Raw genomic sequence first — 18,468 nt, forward strand, 5'->3', positions numbered from 1 at the left:
GACTGACCGTCACCAGGACTCAATGCTGCCAGCGTGTATGTGTGTCACATGACAGGAGTACGAAGGAACCCAACTCAGGACAGGACAGGACATTCTTCATTAACTGTCTAATAAGCAGGAATGGGCATCTGCATCTGTCAGCCCATTTTGGACAAATCGTTAGTCCATATTTTTACTACTGTCATTCTCAGCTGATTTTTTCATCTATCTGTAACATTAACATTATTCTGAGTTTGACTGTCTGAGGACTCTCAGGGATCCAGGTCTAGGTCTGTCAGAGGGTTGGATGTTTAAGACCTGCTGAAGTTCCACCTTTCTTCAGATGCTTCCTTAGAATCAATGATGGAGGCGTGTTCAGCTCCATCAGGTCAGATCAAGAGTTTCACAGTGAAAACTGATTAAAATGGACCCATCTACATGAACACCAGCAGAAGACATGCTGCTTTTCACAATTTATTAACAAAATGATAAAATAAATAAATACAAATTGATCAAATGCTCCTAATATCAACTCCTCCCCATGTTCCCTACAGTATTTCCTAAACACTGCATACAAAGAATTCATCACAGAAGAGGCTCAATACAGAGGTAAGAATCCCACCAGACCAGTCACAATGTCAGGCCAACAAAAGACACATCTGGAACAGAAGTCAAAAAAATAAACACATTCCTTTCCAAAATCATTATGAAAAAATACAAACAATTATACAAATATTCAGATTGTGTAATTACCAATTTACACATTAGTCAGCACACCAGGTGAACTTTTTCTTTATTCATATCGCTACAATGCATCTCACCAAATGGAAGATAAAAAAAGACTTTTTTTGCACTCGACACACCCCAATGGAATTAGCTGTGGATGAGGTAAAAGCTTCGGGTGAACGGTTGGGTCCAGACAGGATGGATGTGAGTGGGGACAACGGACTGATGTCATGTATCCACAAAATACTAGAAGGCCACAATCATGACTTGATCGTTTGAAAACTAAAACCTAAAGACCCGAGTCGGAGTGAACAACTGTACAAGATCTGTTGCAGAAGGAACTGGTGACCAAAATGTGTGATGCATAAAGACGTCCTCAGATAGAACCTGAGCGGTTGCAGCCCGGTGAACGCACACCATGCTGATGCAGACATGAGTTTCCAGGTGAAATGCACCGACTACATAAAAGGCTCCCAAACACAAACGCACATCTGCAGTGTTCTTTGGATAAATTCACTTTTTAGAGCTTGACTGAAGAGAAACCCAGGACAGTGACAAAATTTAGACATTAAGACTTAATGGAGCCCCTATCCCCCCCCCCCCCCCCTCTCCACAGCTCTGCTGGGACCCCAACATTCAGATGGTGCATTAGCCAAGTTCAGAAAAAACTAAACCAAGGAGCTAAATGCATCTCAGCTCCGTCCATGAAACAGGATGTCAGGAAGAGAAGGTGGACAGTGGACTGTTCAGAACGTCACAACGGTCAAAGGAAAGTGACTTAAGAGTCACATTAAACTGAAAACAAAATCAAATGCATATAAAAAAAAAATAAAATTGACAAATCTTGTATAAAAATTTGCATAAGAAGGTGTGCTCGCCTGGACCGAGTGACAGAAGCCCATCATCAGGGACCGAACAAACAACCTCATCCTCCAGACAGAAGAACCACAAAACAGAAACGACCAATAAGACTAAGCAGGATGATCCAAACTCCGGAGTCTGACTGGAGTTTCCCAATAATACTGGTTGAACTAAACGAGCTGCTGATGTCATCACCTAAAATCCTGCCTGATTTTCACCGCAGACCTTCAGCGTTGAGCTGTTTTCCCTAAAAGTTTGATTTTAATCACCCCCCCCCCCCCCCCCCCCCCCCCCCCCAAAAAAAAAAAATAAAAAGACATTTAAGGCAACTCCCGTTTTAACAAAACAGAACTGGTCAATCTTAAAAGCCTAATGAAATGTAGTGGCAGCCTGAGGTGGAGGGACCAGGTTGTGCTCCGGAGTGGGCAAGGGGGCTTGTTGGGAAGGGACAGACCAGAAGGGGGATCCGTCATTAAGGTTCTACAAGTCACAGTGCAAGTCAAGAGACAAATATTATCTGCTGTTTGAAGAAAGGCACTCGAGGTACCTACTGTACAGACTGACAGGAACATATTCAGGCTCTTTCAAAGTAAAACGACAAAAGAAAGGACAAGTGAGTACAGGCTGTTGCCTCAAAACACAAAGAGCCAACATCCACCCGACAAAGAACACAGAAGGTTCTAAAGAGGGAGGCAAGGAGTGACAGTGTTAGTTTTCTCCTGCGTTGGAGTGGCTGAGCCCATGATGATATCAGACGATACTGTGGCCAAATGTGGAGATGTTACAGATTTCCTTCTGATCTTCAGAGCTGTCTGTACGTCAGAGTCTGTGATATGAGACACCAGCAGTCGCCCAAAAACAGAGTCAACCTTTCACTTCTCTGCACATTCACTGTTATATTACGGGATGTCTGTGTGTCTGTGCACCAATGAAACCATCACTGTAACCTCATCCTGCCCCACTAGAAGCTAACAAGTCTGCAGCAATGAAAGGCTGTATGAGATGAAAACCTCAGCATGCTAACATTCTCAGTATGAGAATGCCAACACATAGTTCATCATCTTACTTTAGCTTGTTAGAATGCTAACATTAGTTTGTTAGCAGTAATCATGATGTCCAGCTGAGGCTCATGGGAATGTTTGTTTTAATTACTGACAATGGTGTCAAATTAAGGTCAGACCTTTGACATTTGTCCTGTGGGCATCACAAGTTTTCCCACCAAATTTTATCCAATAACTATTCAGGTGCTACGTCAAAGGTAAAGGGAGAACCTTTGTAGTATTCATCCTCTGGGAACCATTCATGGACCAAATCAGATAAAACCTTCCCAAATCAATTTTCTCTGCTCAGACTAACTGAATATAGCATCAATGAAGATAACGCTGCTAGCATGGATACAAAGAATAAATAATATTACAGTCATTTAGCGGTGAATGGGAGGTTCAAACAGCTTCAATGCTCCATCGGGGCTGAATACTTGAACAAATGAAATTTTGGCAAAAAAGGCAAATCTATGAAACACATGAACAAACAAACAAAATGTTGCAACACAGCCAATTAATGAAGATAAGATTTCATCAATGTCCCAAACCCAACAAGAAGTCAAAGTCATGCTGGTTCCAACAGACAAAGAGAGCCAAACAAACAACAGCTCAGACCAGCTCCAGACACAAGAGACCCACTTGTCTCACCGAGGGGAAAACATTCATGGACTCGAGCCTTAATGTCTCAGAGGTTTGGACTTCCTCCTAGAAAAATATTGGCAATGTGGGGATAAGTCACATCACGACAAAGAGATGCATACTCTGTTTAATTCCATATGAACATACAAAAAGCTCGTCAGCACTTCTTTGTAACGCAGCAGGCTTGTGCTTTAATCTCAGGATTTGTGCTCCTGTCCTGGAGGAGCAGGTTCATACAACAAACCCCTTCAAGGAAAAACTTCCTTTTCGTATTGTTTACTAAGCTCTCCTGTCTCCCTCAGGGGACCGGTAGCATTATATCTTACAACGCCAATAGTTTGATCTTTAATACAGGAAGTGGACGCGTCCCTGCTGAATTTGGATACATCGTTTTGGCAGTTCAGGATTCAACAGAAATGTACATAAGATCACCATTTCAAAGAGAGGACTCCTTCTGGTCCAACAGGTTCACAAACAGAAAGCACTTATTCTGAAGACTAGGAAGACCTGAATATCTTTTCCTATAAAAGAGAAACACAGCCCAGATATAGTTTGTGTGTGTTGACATTGCAATATTGCAATTTCACATTTAGTGCTCACAGTTGACACTTGACTCACGAATGAAAACTCAATCACTACACTTGACCGACACCACTGAAAACATCTGTTAGGCTACTGCGCCTGTTCGACCTCGTCTGTACCCGCTGAGCTCTCGGTGTGGGGGTGGGGGGGCTGATAGGTCAGTCAGGTTGTTGTGGTTCAATTAACAGGATGGATTTTTATGAACTGGTAACGTTTCCCACTTCATGCAGCGATCGTTATACGTAATTAGTTTATATGATTTCTTTGGGTGGGGGCAATGGGACTGTCACTTCTTTAAGTGGGGGTGGTCAGGATAGTTCAGGTAAGGGTTGATGTCTTGGAGAACCACATTGTCTTGGCAGAGCAGGGTCTGGGGTTCCAGAGGTTCAGGACATCAGGGTTGTGAGACCGGAAAGGTTAAAGGTTCTTCACATTAGGTTGTTTTGGGGGAGAGGAGGAACAGGGTCTCTTCTCTATCACAACACTGCTTCTCAGACCAGAACCCCTGACAGATGTTTGGTTCCATGTTCTTGGTTACCGTCCTCCATACCGGAGAACACAGGGGTCACTGCAACAGGCACACACTGGTGTGATGATGAATTAATTCTCCCTTTGAGCTTTCCACCACTGAAGTCTATCACTAATTGGCATGATGACTCTGGTGCGTCGGCCTCCCCGGCCCAGGTGTGGGCCAATGGCCTACATCTCCCCAGAGTCATGTGACTTGGGCTGTATATCTACCATTGACACAGTCTGACAATACAATGCAAACAAACAACATTTATACAGATTGGCAACTTCATGGCACCTTATGGTGCAAGCAAAAGTCTTTTTTTTTTAATATATATGTTTGAATTCCCGCAACTGAAGAGACAGAGTATTACTTTTTATTGTCCAAACTGCTGACCAGAGCTGGCAAAGAATGCTGGGAGGGTTCTGAGGTTTTGCTGTTGTTGGTGTTGCTGCCATCACTGTTGGTGACCTCCTCCTGTTTCCTCGGCACCGTTGTCTCTGGAGGGGTGACAGCAGCCATCTTGTTCTCAGAGCTGGGGCAGTCCCCTGTGGGGTTAGGGTGGTCGAGGCAGGCCAGCTCAGTTGTACCATTGGTGGTGGCAACAGCCGCAACCACTGAGGCGGCTGGAATGTCAACCATTGGAACTGTCTCAGATGTAACTTCAGCCTGTGGGCCAGCTCCCGTGTTACCCCCTCCCCCCGCCTCCACATCCGGCCCAGCCTTATCTCCTGCCCCCATGTTGGGGCCAGTATCTGCTGGTCGAACTGCGCCGTCCTCCAGGACTGTCTGGCTGTCAGAGACTCCTGATGACTGCTTGCTGCCTGCAGCTCCATGTTGCTCTGGTTTGTCACTTCCTGCAGAGCTGCTTTTTGCTGAGGAGCCGGCTGCTTTCACTTTCTCCACAGAACTGGCCTCCGCTGCAGCTTCTGCACCATCCTCAACTCGGGCACTGACGTTTTTACCCTCAGCTAGTGCTTGGCTGAAGTTGAAGGCTTGGATGAGGCGGATCAGGTGTTTGACTTTGTCCAGAGAGAGCTGCATTTCTTTTTGACGAGCCAGAATGGTGTTTTTGGTCTCCATGCATTTCTGAAGGAAAAAGAGAGTTAATATTAGGCACCAGAAGTTGTTTAGGGAACTAAATGTCTTCCAGACCTTGGTCTAAATTAACCCATAGCATTTTCTCATCTCAGATCAAATGTTTCTGAACTTACATGAAACAACATGAGAAACTACATGAGGCTGAATCTCACTTCAGCAATGAATCACAGTGAATCAATGAGTCATAATGTATTACTTTAAACCTGGAGAAATTAGGACAATGTGATGAAGAGATTGTGAAGATCTGTCAATGCCAAGGACCCGATCACCCTGAACCTTGGACCAGGACCAGGAACAAGACCTGGAGCAGTCAGCATAATGACTCTGTTATAAGCTCAGACAATCTGGGACCCAGCAGCAGGCGCGGGTCTCCAGTCAGACCAGGCCTGGTCGATTCTTACTGTGATGGAGTTGCTGAGCTGTTTGACTCTCTGCTCCAGCTGCTCTCGCTCCAGCTTCAGCTCAGAGCTCCACTTCATCAGCTTCTGTTTCTCCTCCTCCTTAGCTGCAGCAGCAGAAAAAATGATTTTACTCTCTGCATTATTTCTCACTCACTGTTGAAGGAAGAAAACTGTCACCTTCTTTGTAGGCGATGTAGGAATGAACGATAGCCAGAGTACCAGGCCAGGGAATGGCTTCCTCTTTCTTCAGGATCTGCAGAGAGAAGCTCAGAATTGTCAAGAGGCAGAGACTCAGACAAGAGTTAAGGAAGACCAATTTAGTGCCACCCTGTAGTGATGCTGAGAAGGGACAAGTAACGGGATGGATGAATGTGGGGATGCCAATCTTTACTGACACAATGAATGAGACAGAGGCACAAAAAAAAAACAACAAACAAACAAACAAACAAACAAAAAAAAAAAAAAAAACAATACTGCATCATGTGTTTGCTTACAAAGGGTTGAACAGTCCCAGAGGTCAGGACAGTGGCTGAAGGCCCATCAACAGTTTACAGTGAAAGACAACTATGGGCCCTGACTGGCCCTTCTCTGGACTGCAGTACCCCCTTACCCCTGACTTAGGATCAGTCTTGGCTGCAGCTTTACCTGATCTTGACATTTTGGACAGATCCACATGCCTTTAGGAATGGTTTTCAGTGGTGGATCCAGGCAGTCCAGGTGATAAACACGAGAACACGTGTCGCACATGAGCAACTGGCCACTGCGTCTGCACACAGTGCAGAAATCCTCATGGATGTCTCCCTGTGAGGAAGAATTGGACCAATCAGTTTCCCCGGTCAACTCAGCCCCACCAACCTTCTGTGGAGAGGCATGGCAGGGGAGGCACCGTGATCTGGTTTGATTTAGGTTAAAGTTGACCTGGACTGATGTCTAATGGAAATGGTGTGTTAACTGAGCCCACAGAGAAGTTACAATTGGTTAGGATGTGCAGAAGTTAATTATGGACACTGTTCACTTTGTAAGGCTGAATCAAAGGAAATGATGACAGATGATCATCACGTGGACACAACAAACTCATGGACGTGTGTGGACGTCTGACCGAGCTACTGGGCCAACCGGAGTGTGTGTGTGACGGCGTCCAACCCTCTGAACTGTCCGTCTGCCCCATCGTTACTTACATCCCCAGAGCTGGGGCTGGGCAGGGGGAGGGGATGGACGGGACTGGAGGGGGAGGTCGGGGTGAGGCTGCCCAGCTCCGGGAGGCTGCTGTATTTGGGTGGGCGACCTGGGTGAAATGAGACAGACGACAAAGACGGAAAACAAAGAAAAAAGAAAGATGGAGAGGGGGGGAAACAAAAACAAACAGTCTGTATGACATACCTTGGAAAGGGAGTCTTCGTTGGCTAGCATGTGACGGGGGAGCGGTCAGGAGGGGGAGGAGGGAGAGGAGGAGTCAGAAGCACAGACAGCAGTGTTAGTGCAGGAGACTGGCTCTGTGGAAGCTGAAGCCGAGTATAAACCTACAAGACTTGACTACATGAGCGCACAACGCATGTCAGAGGTGTACACACCTCAACTTCATTCAATCATTCATCTTCTCCTCTTATCTATTTCCAGGTCACGGGGGGTGCCGGAGCCAATCCCAGCTCAGGCACCCTGGACAGGTCTCCAGTCCATCACAGAGACAGACAGACCTACAGACAGTTTAGAGTCACCAATGAACCAAAACATGATGTCTTTGGAGGCCCCAGGCCGGGAACCCAACCAGGACCTTCTTGTGGTGGGGGACATAGCAAATCACTATGCTGCTGTGTTGCCACCTTATCTTTATCACAGGATCCAACCAGGACTGCAGAGACTGGATGAACCGGGTCCCCCAGGTCCCTCCAGGGCAACAAGCTCATCACTCAAACTGAAGAGCTCCGTTGTCCCTCAGTCTGTCAAACTATTACATCTATTTAAAAAAGGCCAGGTGTATGAGTAAACCGAGCTCTTCATTATGGCTGATCTAACATGTTGTATGTAAATGTAGTATTTTATTTGATTTAAATGTTATGATTTATTCATCCTTTGTGGAACTCTGGACATCATTGGAAGCACAACAACTTTCAGCACTTAAATAATAAGGTGAACTCTTATCATCACACCAACCACAAAGCAAGACCAGTTCACTGTAGTCGGGTCTCTAGAGGAACAAAGGACATGAACGACTTGCTGCACATTGCAGTGGAGGGAAACCAGCTTGATGACTGGGCCTAAACCCATTTACCAGGTTACCAGAGGGCTGAATAAGACCTGGACTCAGCAGACTGGCAGAAGAAGACGGGTGAGGTTCCAGTCTGGTTAAGTTAAACAAACTGCTATTTCCATTTTACCTGAGTAGGCTGACACTGACAGAGTCCATAGCTACCCTGCAGATCTAGACCAGACCACCTGGCCTCATTGCCACCCACAGTCCCTTCAGCCCTGCTGTGATGAGTGTACCTCTGACACTCAGTGACACTTCACATCTTCATCTGGAAGAAGTTGAATGCTGAGCAGGAATTATTCATGCTACATGTGAAACCCTTAGATTAGTGTTCAGAGCTCGGAGAAACCTCACGATCCTGATCCTCAACTGTTAAGTCAACAAATCAGTCCCGGTCCTCCAGTGTCCCTATTATCACATATGTACTGTTTTCAAACTGACCTCAGCTCTTCAAACCTGATCTGGACAAACATACTGGACTATCGTAGTCTTGATCAGATGCATCCACAATTCTGAGATGGTTCATGGCATCTCTAACAAACAGGAAGCGTTCCAGCTTTAGACATAAAACCCAAAGCAACAAGAAGCAGGAAGCAGCAGGAGGAAGAGGAGAAGAAAGACAAGGTTTTTCAGCTGACCAAGAAATTTATCTCTACTGGCTTTACTAGTTTTCGTGGTTCTGTCTCCACCACAGGTCACTAAACTGTGTTTTCTACTTCATCTTATACTCAGCTTGACTCATTCCCAGTCTCTGTTCCACTAACTCTTAACCTGTCTTTACTGACCCAGAACCGATGTCTATTCTGATTCTACTGAGTCAGGGCCAGCTTGGACCAGTATGTCATACAGACCTCTCTTCCTGGTCCCCTGGTGCAGAGGGCTGTTCAAGTAACTCACTGCACTCTTTTTCCTCTGGAAAAAAAATTGAGAAATTACATATTTATCAAATGATGTAATGTTGTGAGGACCTCAGATGATTTTACTTGTTGTGTGCATGGGTTTTATAGGTGTGTACCTCAGGCTCAAACACAGCTCCGCTATACACTGGGTTGGCCGTTGTTCTCCTCTTCCTCTCCTGTCGTTTGCTCTGGATCTCTGGAAAAGACAATGTCAGTGTTGTTGCAGAAGGATGGAATGATGGAGGGAGGGAGGAAAATGGTCACTCACCTTCCAAGTGGTCGTGTGTGACCAGCCCCAAAGACACCATGAAGGCCAGTTTCTGCACGACAAACAGAGCAAAGAGCTGCAGAATCAGAATCAGAACGAGTGTAAACCACATACTGGAACCACCATGAGTCAGTTTGCACCTACCTCTTGGTTCTCCTCTTTTTTAGGTCTTGGAACTGGAGACAATGGAGGAGTGGAGGAGGACGGGAGGCTGACAACGGCCTTCTGCTCAGCTCCACCTCCTGATCTAACAGTCTAGGGAGGAAGAGGGGGGAGAGATCAAGGGGGAGGAGCAGGAAGAAAGTGGAAAAACAGCAGCTTTAAGTACAGAGAATTAAAACTGTTTAGTCACAGAGGTCAGATGTCATCCAGGACACGTCCAAACCATTCCATTGAAACAGGATCACATGATCACAGTTCATGCCTTTAGAAAACTACGTGTTTTCTGAGTGGAGTTCAGAAGAATCATCATCATTTCTGAGAACATAACTGAAACAATCAGACAGCGAGACAGCAAGAGAGACAGACAGATAGAGAAATAAGAGAGAGACAGATCGATAGAGAGACGAGAGAGACAGATAGAGAGACAAGACAGAGAGACAGACAGTCAGACAGTATTCAGAGAGGTATCTCACCTTGGGCTCAGGTGTCAGGCTGCTTATCTGGATTGGCTGAGCCGAAGTCAGGGTTGGGGTGGGGTTGGAGATGGGGTTGGTTGCCTGGGCGGGGTTCCCTAAACGGGTGGGTGTGGCAGAGACGGGTGTAGTGATGACGATGCCAGTCAGCGGGGTGGAGCCGGTCTTACTACAGGGCTGTCCGTTCACAATGCGGACCTGGTGGATGGGAGCTGCCGAGGGCAACGATGATGACAGCTTGGTGGCCAACATGACAGGCCTCTGAAGCAGCTGGGGTGCTGCCATCATGGGTGGGGGAGGGGCTGGGGCAATGGGAATGTTGGTGGGTGTGGCCGGTTTGGGCCTGACCTGGTGACAACAGATAGCTAATCAGAAAACAGTACCAAGATGAAAGGGCACTGCTGAGTAACACCACTGTGAACCTCTACCTCAGCTGTGAGGGTACAGCTCCTGTTCTTCTGACGAGCTCCTGTTCTACTGACAGGTCCTGTTCCCATAATATTCTTGTTGTTTTTGTTGTACAAATACAATTGGTTGTATTTTGACTATCATGTGGGTTAATCATTTAAAAGGGCCGCTCTCACCTGTTGTCCTCTCCAGTAAACCCCGCACTCCAGGAAGAATCAACACTGGCTTCCTAAAGAGAAACTAAGCCAAAAACTAAGCTGTACTGGTTTAACCGGTGTTACTGCTGCTGCTGTAACTGTCACTGTTGATATTACTGTTACAGTTGTTCCTGTTGTTATGGTTACCACTTTTGGGAAAACAGTTTGAGCTCACAGTGACGTCACTAAGCAGGAAAACACCACCATGTTTCCATTGAAGGGTTCAAAGACACCAACAGCCAGGAACACAAAATACCAAGAAGCTGCAGGAAAACAAGCTCTCACAACAGAAGGGACACACACACACGCGCACGCACCCACAAACACACAAAAAACCTTCAAACACCTTTTCACAGGTCAGTTGTAAAATTAAAGAAGCACAACAGGAGGAGAGGATGAAAAAGGCAGCACAGAGCAAACAATGTTTTAGTGCCACGGAGCAAGGCATGAGTGTTTGCTTTGGTGCAGTCCTGCCCTGTGCTGGAGAGGGAGTCAGCTCAGGTGGGCCACACACACCTGTCTGAGGGGTTAGGGGTGGGAGGCGGGGCTTACAGCGACGCACCTGTGGCTGAAAGGTGTGTTGAGGCGTCAGTCTAGGAGGAGGGACAAAGTGAGGAACTTTGATTGGCTGGGCGGTGGAGGTGGCCTGCACCTGAGACAAAACCACACATGGATCTGTGCTGCTGTTACACAACATGTCTGCAGCCTGACCAACACTGCACAACCACATGCCACTGCATCACAACAGAGGTTGAGCCTGCACAACACAACACACAGGTCAGCACCTCCAATGTGTGTCTGCTCCTCCATCAGCTGACACGTCACAGAGGACCTGTTTACAGGTATTCACATGTTGTGTCTGCTGGTTGCGCCAGTGTTTATTTTCCTGACATCAGCATCAAGTGACTGTTGATTGACAGAAACATGGTGGCGTGGGATGACCTGGACCAACTCGACAGTGAGGTCCTGATCAGTCTGGCTTCCGCAAGGCCACCACTCAGACATCGGCCTGCTCGAATGCCATCATGTGACAAACATCTTCCCTCAAAGCGTGGAGGGACTCTGAGCACACAGTATGCTCTACACCTCAACACCGACTGCCCGACAGTGACATGACATTAGGTGCTGACACGTGAACTGGGAATCAGAGCATCTTACCACCATGGCGTTCTTGGATACCAGCCGCACAGGCTCTGAGCTCTGACTGGTCAGCTTGCTGGCCACCTGCAGGTTGATGGGAGAGTTCTGCGAGTCCGATTTGGTGATTGTTGTGGTTACCATAGCGACAGTGGGTGGGCGTTGTGGCAGGACGGAGCCAGGCAGGGCAGGAGTAGTGGCAGCTTTCAGCACCAGAGGTAGAGTCTTTGTGGTGAGGACTGGCGTGACAGTCAGCGTCTGGATAAAATGAACCCATGACACAACACATCAGTGTGTGTCTGTGTGTTATTGTGCGTTCCGTCAGTGTGTCAGTTTGTGTTACCTGCTGCAGTCCTATCTGCTGGCTCTGCAGCAGGTTTCCCTGCTTCATGTCTCCCCCTGCTGGAGGTGTTTGGACCTGCAGCTTGGCCTCTGGCTCCTGTTTCACCAGCAGCTCCTTCCTCAGCTGCTCCACCACCTTTTTCTGAGGGGGGGAGAGGGCACACAAAGACCAGCTCCTCCTTTCAGGATCTGGGTGACAATATCAAGCTTTTTCATCTAACATAATAACCTTTGACCCTGAGCAGCAGAGTCCACACCTGAACCATTAGCAAGTTGGTGGTGCCCCCTGCAGCTCAGAGTCTAACACTACAGCTGAGGCCACATTGAGGAGGACTTCATCATCATCATCATCATCATCCTGCTTTCAAACATACACACCCACAAAATAACCCATTCAGTTGTACACACACACACACAAACCTCAACAACTACCTGCTTTAGTTCTACACTGATCACAGCAGCACACACAAAGGGCACAACAAACAGCGGCAGATAAAAATAGGAGGCTGCCAAGAGCAGTTAAAAATAATAACAAAAGACACACAAACATGGGCACCAACAAAAGATCTGGAGACAGAACCAAAGTCTGAGACTTTCAGGTGGTGAGGACACAAACATGTTGCCTGTTAAACATGACTACTTCATCTCTCAAGTCTTCCTAATCTTGACCCAATTAAAAAGGTCCACATTTTACATTAAAGTTCATATTTTATATTAAACCTCTGAGATACAAGTTAAGGCTTTTCTTTCGCCCCTTTGTATTTTTCTTTTTTTTTATGTCTTCAAGTCCCCAATATTCAGACAGCTGATTCTGTTTAACTCAGTTCAGACTCTATTCTCTGTAATCAGGGAGAGAAGCTCAGGAAACAAGAACAAAGTTAAAACACACATTGAATGTTTCCTTTGTCTCCAAAGAAAAGTTCCTCTCATGTGTTTGGATTGTTTCTATCTTTATCTGATCAGGAGTTCTGCTCATTAATGATGAAAAGTCAGTTCTTTATTCTGTCAACACAAGAAACTCAGAAGCATACAGGACTGATCCAGAGACTCTGATTGCCTGTGACATCACCCAACGGAGCCAATAGGAGCATCAGATGTAGAGATGTGACTCTAGATGTCACTATCAAAGATGGAGGATGAGAATGGACGGATAAGCACACAGAAGGAGTCAGAGAGTCAGACTGATCAGATCTGATCAGTTTATCACTTAAGTGAGTTTCAGATTGGACAGATCGGCTGATTCTGCTGTTGAAGGAGGAAACAGGAAGAACCATCAGGAGGAATAACAGCTCAAAATTTTTCTCTCAATTTCTAACATCTGAGCCAGTCTTTTATTTTGAATGGTTAATATCAATTAGAAGATCGATGTCTCAGGCTTCCAGCCAATCAGAAGAAAAGTGGGGACTGTTTTATTGTGACATCACAAAGATCCAGAAGTCCTGACGACAGGTTCAAAGATTCAGGCTATGAAAGTTTCTCTTTCAACTGTGACCTTTGATACTTTCACTGTATCAGTAAAGAAGTGGGGCCTGATTTCGGATCAAAGACATATTGAAATCTAGCTTTAGACCGTGTGGACCTTTAACATCTACTTTATAGACTGTATGTAACTGACAGACTGTGTCGTAGTGACTGTGTGTGTGTGTCTGTGTCAAAGTGTGTGTTACCTGCTTCTCACTCAGAGCTGTGATCTTTGCCTGGAGTTCGTGAAGCTGCTTCTTCAGATCTGCGTTCTGAAAACATAGACCAATTTCAACTGAGTAAACCAGATCCTGGTGAACCAGCATCAGGCTGCTCTGATCTTGACCCTTCCAGAATAATTAAAGCAGATTTACCTGAGGGTCCTGCTTCATCTGGGCAACCAGTTTCTATGGAAGAGGACAAGAGAGTCAGAGACAGCTAAGACTTGAGACACCTGCTGGTCACTTCCCAGAACTACAACCAGAGGACAGGAAGTGACACAACACAATGTGACATGCAGACTCACACAAATCTTAGTGCTTCTAGTGGACGACAGACGTGAGACCAGCACTGCCCAGGTCTGCCAGACAGGATGTCAGAGGTTGTGGTCTGACTGATACTGGTCATGTGGTCTTAAAGAGAATGAGGTTCTCAGATCTGTTCAACTCTGGTTGCACCTTAACTCTCAACCATTTTGCAGCTGAGGCTGGTGTGACCTGACGATGTGAGTTAACATGTTACCTCAGCAGAGTAACCCTGAGCTGTATTCGAGTGACAAACATGAGTAACACATGGCGTTGGCGGATGCCCCGCCCACCTGATGGATCTGGATCTCCACCTTCAGGGCCTCCTGTAACGTCTGTAATTCCATCATGGATCCAGTCAGTCTACCAGCCGATTGATCAGCCTACACACACACACACACACACACACACACACACACACACACACACACACACACACACACACACACACACACACACACAATTGAACAGAGAACAGCAGCAATGGTTGCTGGGGTCATGCTTGTTGTTATGGCAACCGGCGCTACAACGCTTGTAAGGAATTCCTATGAAGTTTATATTAACATCAAGGTCAAACAAGGTCGCAGGAAGTTGACCAACATCACGGCCTACAGTTCATCAACATCATTCTTGTTATTATTTTTCTTATTAACAGTGTATGAGCAGCTTCTGACCTTAACACTGTCTCCAGTAGGAAGACCATCCAACTGAAGCATTAAAGTGCTGCTGTAACAAACCGGGAAAAAAAAAAAATATACTTTATATTCAATTAAACTGGAAATTAGACTAAAATGATATGAAACTAAAGATGATTTTGGAAATTAATTAAATACTAGAACCACACAGTCAAGTCAAATCTAAGTAGATTAATTAATTAATTATAAACAGTCGTTGAATCTATAACAGTAAAATATATATTTGACCTTGAAGTGATTATTATGATTAACATTACATCACATACAAGTGAAGCAGGTTTCAGCTGACTCACCACCTGGCTGTGTGACTGGACTCCGCCACTCTGTGCTGCCCTGTAACAACAAACACACAATTTTAACCACCATTGAGTGAATATTTAGTTTCCACTCACTGTGAGCAGATGACACTGACATCAACTATAAAGACATAATGACTGGGTAATCTCTATAATCAGTATATAAAACCACAGTTAGAATAATTTACACTTTGCCAACTATGGTCACATTCGAAGATAGTGACCCTTTAGCTGAGTATTGTCTTGTTAAGAAAAGCTACTGTTACAGTAATTTGCTTGCATTACTGTGGCATGCAATATACCAGCTATTCAGTATTTTTACTACTTAAACAGAAATAAGGGAAAAGTTCAGTTGAAACAAATTAATATCCTGATACACATTAGTACAAACATTAAAAGTAGAAGTCCAGAGGTGTTATCATCATCATGTACAGGAAGTAGTAATGTAATTAAGATCAGTCACAGGGGACAATGAAGGACTTTTACAGTGATACTGTAACTGAGGACTGACTAATCTTCCATAAAAGTAGATTTACTCAGAGACACAGTAAAAGTACCTTGGTACCTGCATTAACTGAGACCTGAAGTTTATCAGAGGTGAATACTTCTACCACTGAATTACCACACCTGTCAGACAGAGTTCCACTAAGGTGTGGAGGGGTAGAAGTGTGAAAATCTTCAAGGTCAGAGGTATTTGTACATTTATATACTTTCACCTAAATAAAAGATCTGGGCACTTTGTTCAACTTTAAATCGCTGAGTAGATATACCATGATGAGTAAATAATAATAATAATAATAATAATAATAATAATAATGTTCCTATCCCAATCACAATCCATGAATACTACTTTAAGTGTGATCCCTGACTCTGTGTGTGTCAGATACATATGCTGCAGGACAACAATCACAATAACCACTCAAATAAAGTGCAAGTACCTCAGAGGAGTAAGAATCTTGTTCCTGAGTACTTACAAAACTACAACTACTACACCATCAGTACCAACAGAAATACAGCTGATGAGTCCTGCTGAATGAGGTCCAGGACTCGGTGGTGACTGCAGGACCAGAACATGAAGTCCATCAGTTCTGAGTTCGTACTGCATCCTTCATGAGGACCAAGTACCAGCTCAGTTCGGTGGAGGACGGACAGACAACATTCAAATGAAGAACCAGAACCAGGAGACAACCGTCGGGCCCAGGGAGCACCAATCCTCCCGGTCCCACCGGTCCCGGGGCCGCCCCCACCCCGGGCTCCACCCGGTGCCCGATGGAGTGTAAAGCTGCCGGTTAATTGCAGTAATTGTTCCCCGGATGGGACGTGAAGTTGTCGGGGTAAACTTCCATCACAGCTCGTGCCGCAGCAGAGGCCCAAAAAGGGCAGAAATGGAGCTAAAATGGAGGTTTTCAAGATGAGAGCCGGGGGGAGCTTCTGCTGCGGAGTTCAAACACCGAAAAGTGCTTTTTGTTCCGGCGGCCGAATAAATGTTTGATAGCCCCCATTAACCCGCTCCGGTCGGTTCGGACTCCGGGCTGTGACGTCCATCCGACCCGCAGCGGTGCTCCCCGCTAACGGTTGGCTCCGGGAGGACCGTGCGGCTACGGAGCGGGCTCCTGGGCTAGAAGAACCACCCGGACCGACTGCGGCTCCACCGACATCGCTCCGTGAGAGGCGGAGAAACGTTACCGAGAACAAGCGGACAACGTTAGCTGTAGCCGCTAATGCTAACCCCGTTAGCCGCCGAGCTAACGGAGGTAACTCACACCGGAGACCGATAAACCGGCGGGCCGCGGGCCGGGGGCACCGAGCACAGAGGTGGGGGCGAGAGCCGCCCGGGAACGGTCCCAAAAGACGCCATCTTTCACCAATTGTGACACCGAGCTGCCGTCGGCGGGTCCAAGTTATCTCGGCCCCTTGTCCTCCAGAACACAACTCCAAGAATAAGAACCAGCAGCTAAACACCGAGACGCGGAGCAGCGCCACATGCACACAAACAGCCCGGCCGGCTCACACACCTGCCCGGATACGGCCCCGCGGCCCGGCCCGGCCGGCCGGCACCGCACAGGCAAACTTTGACAACACAGAAAATTAAAGTTATGAAATTAAAAAGCCCCAATGTGCACTTACTCAGCAGCAGTCCTCCTCTAGATTAATTAAATATATATCTATAAGGAGCCGATCCGCGGTGGAACAAGAGCGTACAAACGGTCCGGCCGCCTCCCGTCCGCAGACCGGCGCTTTGTCGTCGTATTTTGTGTTTATTTTGGTGAAATTTGTGTAAAAACACAAACTGAAGCTACAAAACAAGAAGAACTCTTCTTCAATCTCATTCAGCTCAGCCGCAGCACAACACAGATCCCTGCGCCTCGGAGCTGGAGGAAGGAGCATGAAAACTTCTTCCCCGCCGCCTTAAAGCTGCTCCGTCGGCGGCCGGCCGGTCGATATTCGTCCGTTTTGTTGTTAAAGTTGCTGAAATTGAAGCGATCGGCGACGCGACGTGACGGGAAAACGTGTTCGAAAAGCGGACTACTTTTTGTGTCGGTGCGGCGAATTTATTTCACTTTGCCTAAGGAACGGCGGTGCTGCGACTCCCATTGCCTAGGGAAAAAACCCGGATGTAAACTCAGTGAAACTCTATGGAGAGAAAGTCTGCACACACACACACACACACACCAGGAAACTCAGCCGAGCAGCGGGGCAGTTAGTTGTGTTACCGTATGTGCAACCGATTGTGTGTCTGCGGACACCATTCTCCGCACGGACCCACAACCAGTCCTTCGTCGGCCTGCCGACCTACACACCCTGGGATCGGTTCATCACCGCCGGAGCTGCCGGATTGTAGCACTTAGAGGAGGAAGGGTAGAGTGGGGTTTGTGGTGGTGGGGGGGGGGCGAGGAAGGAGGAGAGGAGGAGGAAGAAGGGTAGAATGGGGTTGGTGGTGGTGGGGGGGGGAGGAGGTGGAGGAGAGGAGGAGGAAGAAGGGTAGAATGGGGTTGGTGGGGGGGGGCGAGGAAGGAGGAGAGGAGGAGGAAGAAGGGTAGAATGGGGTTGGTGGGGGGGGGCGAGGAAGGAGGAGAGGAGGAGGAAGAAGGGTAGAGTGGGGTTGGTGGTGGTGGGGGGAAAGAGGTGGAGGAGAAGAGGAGGAAGGGAGGGAGAAGGAGGGGGGCAGGAGAGGAGGAGGAAGTATTACCAGGGCCAGTCCCCATAGCTACTTAACTAACTAGCTAACTAATTAACTAACAAACTAACAATAGCGGTCAGGAAGTCCACGTTTACACTAACAAACACAACAAACAACAACACAAGCAGCAGTGAAAAAAAATGTCGACAGGTTAGAAATTACACATTTTACTTTTTTCTTTTTTTTTCTTTTTTTTTTTTTTTGCTGTTGGTTGTTTTTATTGCTGTTGTTGAGCCAGTGAAAGTGAAACACAGGGCAAAGCAGCTCCGGTTCCACCGCCCCCTGCTGGTCAGTCCAGTGCAACTCCTGTTCAAGCTGGGAAACACAACATGAA

The 18,468-nt window shown here is 46.6% G+C and overlaps 1 protein-coding gene across 3 annotated transcripts; it reads right to left on the reverse strand.

The window, feature by feature from the left end:
• Positions 1-1,850: 1,850 nt before the first annotated feature.
• On the reverse strand, positions 1,851-17,002 carry phf21ab (PHD finger protein 21Ab). Of its 3 annotated transcripts, XM_029522231.1 has the most exons (18): positions 15,928-17,002; positions 14,951-14,990; positions 14,256-14,345; positions 13,813-13,845; positions 13,645-13,710; positions 11,979-12,119; positions 11,657-11,893; positions 11,061-11,150; positions 9,894-10,241; positions 9,403-9,513; positions 9,259-9,310; positions 9,107-9,186; positions 8,943-9,003; positions 7,022-7,128; positions 6,489-6,644; positions 6,021-6,096; positions 5,844-5,947; positions 1,851-5,430 (listed from the first exon to the last, which is right to left on the reverse strand). In XM_029522231.1, the coding sequence occupies exons 1-18, from the start codon at positions 16,056-16,058 to the stop codon at positions 4,711-4,713; spliced, it is 2,643 nt and encodes an 880-aa protein (XP_029378091.1). In that variant the 5' UTR covers positions 16,059-17,002; the 3' UTR covers positions 1,851-4,710. The 3 variants fall into 3 exon arrangements, with proteins under 3 accessions (XP_029378091.1, XP_029378092.1, XP_029378093.1); XM_029522232.1 differs by lacking the exons at positions 14,951-14,990; positions 15,928-17,002 and adding an exon at positions 14,637-14,689 and having other exon boundaries at positions 13,813-14,345; XM_029522233.1 differs by lacking the exons at positions 14,951-14,990; positions 15,928-17,002 and having other exon boundaries at positions 13,965-14,345.
• Positions 17,003-18,468: the final 1,466 nt, after the last annotated feature.

This window comes from Echeneis naucrates, chromosome 16, assembly GCF_900963305.1.
Source record: "Echeneis naucrates chromosome 16, fEcheNa1.1, whole genome shotgun sequence".
Lineage (NCBI taxonomy): Eukaryota > Metazoa > Chordata > Actinopteri > Carangiformes > Echeneidae > Echeneis > Echeneis naucrates.

Coding starts and splice junctions, on each gene's coding strand:
- phf21ab (XM_029522231.1), bottom strand. CDS start 16,058: ATGCAGTACGAACTCAGAACTGATGGACTTCATGTTCTGGTCCTGCAG. Junction 9,311..9,402: donor AAAAAGAGGAGAACCAAGAG/GTAGGTGCAAAC, acceptor TTTGTCGTGCAG/AAACTGGCCTTCATGGTGTC. Junction 9,187..9,258: donor CACACACGACCACTTGGAAG/GTGAGTGACCAT, acceptor TGTCTTTTCCAG/AGATCCAGAGCAAACGACAG.